The 7,926-nt window shown below is 50.8% G+C and overlaps 1 protein-coding gene across 1 annotated transcript; it reads left to right on the forward strand.

The window, feature by feature from the left end:
- Window positions 1–1,904: 1,904 nt before the first annotated feature.
- On the forward strand, window positions 1,905–3,303 carry LOC101761208 (transcription repressor OFP1). The gene has a single exon (XM_004963596.2). The coding sequence runs from the start codon at window positions 1,962–1,964 to the stop codon at window positions 2,886–2,888; it is 927 nt and encodes a 308-aa protein (XP_004963653.1). The 5' UTR covers window positions 1,905–1,961; the 3' UTR covers window positions 2,889–3,303.
- The last annotated feature ends 4,623 nt before the right edge of the window (window positions 3,304–7,926 follow it).

Raw genomic sequence — 7,926 nt, forward strand, 5'->3', positions numbered from 1 at the left:
GTTGGTTGTTGTGTTGAGAGACCTACCTCCCCTTATACTCGGGTAGGGTTACATGGCAAGTCCCCTGGTCGGTTACTATAGATGGGATCTAGTCAGATTACAACATGTAAGGAGCCCTAGCTGGACTCTATCTTCTGCCTTCTTCATCAAGTCGGGTTGGCCCATTAGTGATCCGCTGGGCCCTCCATGAGGGTACCCAGGTATCTATAACCATCAAGTATCATTGGAAAAATCATCATTCGCAATGGTCAAGCCAAAATCAGATTGGCTTTCACCTAAACCATAAACCATGCTGTGAAATTGTTGACTCTTGGGTACCATTCTCAACCACTAACCGGACTTCATCTTTCAAGGAAACATTTGCGCTAAGTCTAGGACAAATATCAACTACCACCTCCAAACATATAACATTTGCATGCTCAACTACCTTCTTATATTGCTTCCAATTAGACTCGGATGCCAAATTCATAAAAATATAATGAGGTCTAGCTTTCCTACAATCAAAACGACCTCTCAATGTCATCTCATCCACTCCACATTCGTACTTTCTCATTGCACGGTCAACTAAATCTTTAAAACTTGGACGAGCATCGAACAATTCCACTTCTTCACATTCTCAAACTCCCTATTCTCGTTCACAATCCCACCATGAAATATACGAACTAAACGATCCATCTACAAAATACAAAATATAGCTCATTTACTACGAACAACAACAATAAACTACATTAATTAGACATTTTAGATAAATAAACCTACACATACCATGTACACTACACCAATACATTAACAACTATATAAATTGATGCATGCAACTACTTATACACGTTAAAATCGCCGGTACAGAGTCGACTGCATATGAACTAAGCATCCATTACTACATAACAAACTTGTAAATCATGAAAATTTCAAAATGAAATCCTAAACCTAGTTTACCTAAACACCCTCTGATGTACTAAATGGAACGATAAAAGAAGGGAAAAAGTGAGGATACCTTGCTAACGACGCGGGGATCGATTCCCCCCACTTTTCCCACCCCAAATAACCGGATTTAGGGGTTTTTTTTTGGGGGGGGGGAGGGGCGACGAGCAAAGAGGGCACCTCGGGTCGGGCTGGAGGAGGAGGAAGGACCGACGCGCCTCATGTCGCATGGCAGTGCCTCACCCAGTCAGTGCCGCGCCGCGCTACGGCCCGCGGCGCGAACAAAAGGTTCATTCAGTACAAGTAAAGTTGTGGAGGGGTTATTTTTAAAAATATCTTTAAAAAGGGGTTAAAATAAAAAAATTACAGGGAGTGGCAATTGGCAATTCCGGCGTGCAGCGCGCGGAAACCGTCAGCTCTCAGCTGGCGGGATCCTGCCAGTAGCCCCACTCGGCGGAGTCCTAGCTTTCAGCCATCAGACCACTTTTCCCCCTGCTTTGTCTCCTTCCTTTGCTCTCCCAGTCAGCAAGTCAGTACAAGCCATGGCGACCCCCCTGGACTATTGGACAGTGAGCAGCGAGCAGAGAGGGGGAGAGGACGGCAGAAAGTACAAAGACGCACGCAAAGGTGTGGACTAATCAATGGGACTGTGAGAACCTTGAACCTGAAGCCGCCAGGGCCTTTCGAAAACCCATGCAAGTTTTGTGCAGTGCAGACATGAACTTCAGATCACGCCTGTCTCCTCTCCCTTTGTTTCACTGCTTTCCATTCGCCGATGCCGCCTTCTGTCATGTACTGGCAATAACCGTAGCAGTGTGTCCGCCCTTGTGCCGTAAGCTCTGAGCAGGCACTCGAGTGTTTGAAAGCTCGAACGAGCCCAAGTCCCGATGCCGGCACGCCGGCACGGCACCTAACCGCTAAAACCTCCACGCTTTTTAAATCGGACACGCCACGCCTTGCCCTCTATACTCTGCACTCCAAGCTCCCTCAGTGACACCAAGCTTAGTAGCAAGAACTGCTAGCTTTCTAGGCTTCTAGCCATGAGATGGGGGATTCGGAAGCAGCACGCAGCGCTGGCTGCGCAATGCGTGCAGGAAGATGACAAAGGTGAAAGAGGGAGCAAGGCCCAGGGCAAGGCGTTCTCCTTCTCCCCTCTCTCGTGGCTCGCCAAGGTTACGGGGAAGGAGAAGCCTTGCGCGCTCGCGAAGCACGCGCCCGCGTCGTCTACGTGGAAGAGCAGCGCGGGCACGGCCGGGGCTCCCCCGTTCCCGTCGTGCCTCCCCAAGCGCACCACCCCGAGCCCGGCGATGGTCACGCACGGCCGGCCCTGCAGCCCGCCGCGCCGCTCCCCACCCGACGTCGCGCCGCGGCGGCTGTCGGTTGGCAACGACAGCACCGACGCCGTGGCCGTGCGCCGGTACCGCCGCAGGCACTGCTCCCTCGGCGGGGACAGCGAGCTCCCGCCGCTGGGCCGGCTGATCCCCTTCTCCCTCGCCGGATCCCCCGCGCGAGCCGCTGCCTCCACCTCCGCCGCGGCACCTTCGGACGCGACGGACGCCGCGCGGGCGAGGGGGCGCCGGCGGCGCCGCAGCAGCAGCAGCCGGCGCCTGAGCGTGAGCGGTGGGCGGAGGTCGTCGTCGTTCTCCGGGCGGATGCCGCCGCCGCGGGTGCGCGTGCGGTCGCCGCGCCGTGCGCCTGGCGGGCTGGCGGAGAGCCTGGCGGTGGTGCGGCGGACGCGGGACCCGCAGCGCGCGTTCCGGGAGTCGATGGTGGAGATGATCGCGAGCACGCGCGGTGGCGCGGGGGAGCTGGAGCGGCTGCTGGCGTGCTACCTGTCCCTGAACGCGGACGAGCACCACGACTGCATCGTCAAGGTGTTCCGCCAGGTCTGGTTCGAGTACGTCAGCCTGCTGCCCCGCCCTGACGCCGCCGGCGGCGGCCGACGACGCCGCGCCCGGCGCTCCTGATCATCCGACACGAATGAGCTCAGGTTCTGAGTTCCACGCAGGAGCTGATTCGAATGCCCACCGGCAACCGGCATGTCGTGGTTGGTTCGCAGCTGGTTGTACGTATTCGCCAAGTTGCGCCGACGGCACGTGCGGCGTGCACTGACTGAAACGCGCGTTCTTGTCCGCGCGCGTGCTTGAGCTCTCGGCGCCGGTGGATTAAATAAAGCTCGAGAGGAGAGGGAGATTCGCCGCCAAATCGTCTGGTTTTACAGCTGTAGATTCCAAAAATCTCCAGTTTCTAGAATTCAAAAAATTGTCTGAACCGTGCATTGCCGCCCTCCTTTTGTTGTTTGCTGTTGCGCTCTGTGCTGGCATGTTGGCACAGTCACGGGGGCAGCGGCGACGTGAACTCAGCCCTGTTTACTTCACCCTCAACTCCCAACTTTGGCACTATACAAAAAGAAGATTCTCCATCACATCAAACTTGCGGTATATGCATGGAGTACTAAATGTAAATAAAATTAAAAACTAATTGCACAGTTTTGTTGTACTTTGCGAGACGAATCTTTTGAGCCTAATTAGTCAATGTTTGGACAATAATTCACAAATACAAACAAAACGCCACAGTGTGCTACAGTGCTGTAATAGTAATTTGGCACCTCCAAACTTTGGCAACTAAACAAGAGATCTATCGCCAACAAACGACAAGGCCCCCACTGAAGAGTTGGTGACAGTGTTTGTGTTTGCGTGGGCGTGGCTACTCCCTCCACGACGAGAAAACAGAAGCGCGGTGCCTGCCTCTGTGTGCCCATGGGCCTTGTCCTCGTGGACTGTGTTTCGTTGCCAACAGCATAGGACGCAGCAGCGGCCCAGGCAGGTGCGTGCTCCCGGATCGGATGAGACTAGAGCGACACAACGAACGGAGAACCAACCAGCTCTGCCCTGTTGAAAGAAACGCGCATGGCGTCGGGTGGCGGATCGAGAGGAGATGGATGGGGAGTCGCCCTCCTCGTCTAACCAAAACGTCGGCGACCGGGAAGAAAGGGCGGGTGCAAGTGCAACTCCCACCTCACGAGGATACTGCCGACGCCGGCCGAGCCAGACGAGCGAGCAGCCGGCCGGGCTGCGCCCCTGCGGTCTCCCACGAGCGTGACCGGCCAGCGCAGCGCAAGCGCCCGCGACGACTTACCCGGGCTGCGCTGTCCGCCACACGAAAACAAATTTTACTTTTTCGCGTTCTAGATCTAGGTCACCATATACGAGTACATGGTAGTACCCAGTAATCTACCTTTTCCGTGTGCAACGGACAGAGTCCGGCGAGGCAGATGATCCCGGTTTGCCGCAACCAGGACCTGTCGAAGTGTCGATACGGATGCAGCCTACTCAATCTTGGAACGTGCACATGGTCGCCACACGATCTTCAAAATTTCGCAGCAACCCCAGCATAGCGATGTTGTGCTGCAGAACGCAATAGCACGATGCCAACGAACTCTTGACCACAAGAGCAAAATTAACAACAAGAATGTACTAAACTTGAATGTTCCTTGCTTAGGTTCTATGTTCTCCTTTTCTTGTCACAAGGGACATCATTACTCATGTAACTATGTACGGATAAAGTAAAGTTACTTTTGAATGCTTTTGATTTATACAAGTAATACTAAAGTTTCACTTCATTTTTTTACTGGAGTCCTTGAACAATTTTCTATATATATGGCTTATCTATACCATACAAGAGCATCTCAGCGCATAGTTGAGTCCATCAGATATTCAGATGGGCATAAAAAAGCACATCTTCTACTTCCAAACTTATTTCTCCCCTAGGTGCATTTTATTTAAATCAGTAAGCCAATTTGTCGCATGATGTGCCTCGTCTCATCCTCCTATCTTGCAGTCAGTTTTTCATGTGGCTAGATTCACCGGATTTTTTTATTTTAACCCTTTTAAATCTAAAATTTTAAAAATAACCTTTCCTAATCTAAATTTAAAAAAACTAGTTCTTTTGGTTGCGCCAAAAGGCATGGCATGACTTATAACAGAGTCACGTCACATGCAATAGCGTGACTAAATCCTACGATGTCGCGGTCACCATGTGGAGCTAACATGTAAAAATGAGCTTGAACGGTCACCCCAAGTTGCGTGGCGTGCAGTCATGCCAGCAAGTATGGCGTGACAAGCTCTATGCCTTGCTAGCTTTCTTCTAAGTGCACAAAAATTCAATCTACTTAGCCTTATTTCCTTCTACATTTTAATTAGCTAATGAGATCATAAATTCTTCAAACTTGTCAGGTATAATACATGGAGTGTATATGTTTCATTTTAAGTGCTCGTACTCTAAAATATGGTGTATAAAATGAAGTATCCAATTTATAAATAGGTTAAGTGATCTCGAGCTTAGCTTTAGAGTTCCAGTGATATCCCGTCATGGTCAAAACTAGTGTTAGCTTTAGAGTTCCAGTGATATCCTGTCATGGTCAAAAATAGTGATAAGTTCAAACTTTAAGCTCCAAAATAAATAATCAAGTCTCCATTTTGGTCCTCCTTAACTTCCCAAATCCATTTACCCGATATTCCTACTCAATTTCAGGTGAAATTTTCTGAAGTTGATACATGAAATTTTTTTAAAACGTAATCCAAAGATGCATAGCTATCACTGTTTTCAGGACTCGATGAGATTTCCAGGTCGAGGGGGATAATTTGCCAACTTGGACTTGATCTTTGAACTCTCATTGCTCTAAATCGTTGAACCATAATTCTTCCATGACAATGTGTATAATTTCTACTCCAACTTTCATGTTATCCAAATTTTGAGTGTTTAGCCAAAATCCAAAAATCCACACCCCTCAACATGGCTATTTGATAACATATCCAACACTTCAGACATTTCAGCCACTTGGGAAACAATAACACTTAGACTATTTTGAAATAGGATTTTTCATTATCTACACCATATTTTGGAGTGCAACCATTTAAAATGGAACATGTATACTTTATGTATTATGTCTATTAAGTTTGGAGAATTTAAGGCTCATTGGCTAATTAAAATATAAAAGGAAATAAGGTTAAGTGAACTGACTTTTCTGCACTTACTGCACAAGCTAGCAACCGGCAACCAGCTCAATGCTGGCCACGCCATACATGCTGGTACTTTGCAACTTGGCGTGACCGTTCTAGCTTATTCTTACATGTCAGCTCCACGCGGTGATCGCGCCATCGTGGCATTTTAGTTACGCTATTGCATGTGGTGCGACTTTGTTATAAGTCGCGCCACGTCTTTTAGCGCAATCAAGAGGGCTAGTTTTTGGTAATTTAGATTGGGAGGGGTAATTTTTAAATTTTTAGATTTAAAAGGGTTAAAATAAAAAAAATAATTCAGATTCACCACTGCTTTTGTCGTTGCCACGTTAGTTAGCCTTCACTATGCTGCCACCATGATGCCCTCATCCTGCCACCTCCCAACTGCATAGTATTCTACCAATCGTGGCTTGTATGCCATATAATTTGGCTTCCCCGATTCCTATTCCAAAAGTCCAAAACCTTATGATTCTAACTTTTTTGAAACCTTACCTTAGCCATCCAAGAGAAAACTTCCTTCCTTTTACCTCGTGAGAGCTGCCAAAATCAGGTAAAAAGAAGGGAAAGAGGAAAATGAATGTATTTTGTACAGTTGGAATGTATTTTGTAAACATACAGATCATTTATGGTTGTCTTCTTTAACAGGATTTGCTGCACACAATTATATAGGGAGAAGGTGTGGTGCATTATTAGGCGGAGAAGCAAAACTCCATATTCTACGTTTACGCAAATATAGCTTTCCCCTTTTGAATCAAGAAACATGAGGTGTTTTTGAGTGGAAGAAGTCCATTTTTAGCCATCCAACTATCGCCTTAGTTTGATCTTGACCATCGAACCGCAAAATCAGAAATCTCTGACCACCCAACTTTTAAAATCGTTCATATTTGGCCATCGAGCGATTTTGGTGGGTGGTTTTAAATTGTTTGACCGCCACATTATACTCACCTGCCATGTCAGCACGCTGACTCGGATGGGGCCTATACATCAGCCCTCTCTCCCTTCCCCATCGTCTCTCTCTCCCTCCCTCCTTCCCTGTCCTGCATAGCCGCCACCCTGAGCCCGCGCCTCCCTAGCCCCGCACCCCTGCGTCCTGACCCCGGCGTGCGTCCTGACCCCGCGCCAGGGCGCCGCGCGGACGGCGATGTTCGGCCGACCGAGGGTCTCCACCTCGCCTCCACTCGCTCCCTTGCTCCTTCTCTGCCCGCCCCGATGGCCATGAGCTCTGAAGGTCACGCCCCTCCGAGCGTGCTGACAACTGCGGGCTTCAATGTGGCGACCTTGCTCCTCCCCCATGCGCTCCTGCCCCCACACTCTAACCCCCGCTCGCGCTCGCTCCACCTCACCCCTGCTCGCCGTTGTCGTCTCCACCGCCTCGCCGGCGCCTCTTGTCTCCACACGGCCGCTGCGCCACGGCGAACAAGCTCGGTCCCGTCGGCCCGCAACAGCGCATGCCGTCGGAGCACCCGTAGCGCCGCGAGGTTGGGGGCGCCGAATCTTGGTAGAGCCGGGTCGCGGCCGCTGACGCTACCGTAGCGTGAGGCCAGCGAGGTGGGGGTAGGGCCCGGCGCGTGGCTCGAGGTTGAAGACGACGGCGTGTGGGCAACTGCCGGCCGATCTCCGCTCGGGTTGTCGCCTGCCGCGTAGGCCCCCGCCAGCCGAGCTCCGCCTGGGCTCGAGGTTGAAGATGACGGGGTGCAGGGGAGGCCGGCGTGGGGGAGGGGCAGGTTATGGAGGCGTGGGGGCGGCCGATGGAGGCTGGCGTGGTGGAGGCCTGCGCAAGGACGGTCGGCTCGGGGGCCGGCAGCTGCCGACAGAGGAGAAGAGAGAAGAAAGAGAGAGGAGGGGGAGTGGAGAAAGGAAAGAGAGAGAGGAGAACTGCCATGTGATGTCCATGTCAGCAAAATCACCCATCAAAATTGGCTGATGGTCGAATATGAACGGTTTTAAGAGTTGGATGGTTAAAGATTACTGGTTCTGCAGTTTG

This window comes from Setaria italica, chromosome III (assembly GCF_000263155.2).
Source record: "Setaria italica strain Yugu1 chromosome III, Setaria_italica_v2.0, whole genome shotgun sequence".
In the NCBI taxonomy this organism is placed as follows: Eukaryota; Viridiplantae; Streptophyta; class Magnoliopsida; order Poales; family Poaceae; genus Setaria; species Setaria italica.

Coding starts and splice junctions, on each gene's coding strand:
- LOC101761208 (XM_004963596.2), top strand. CDS start 1,962: ATGAGATGGGGGATTCGGAAGCAGCACGCAGCGCTGGCTGCGCAATGC.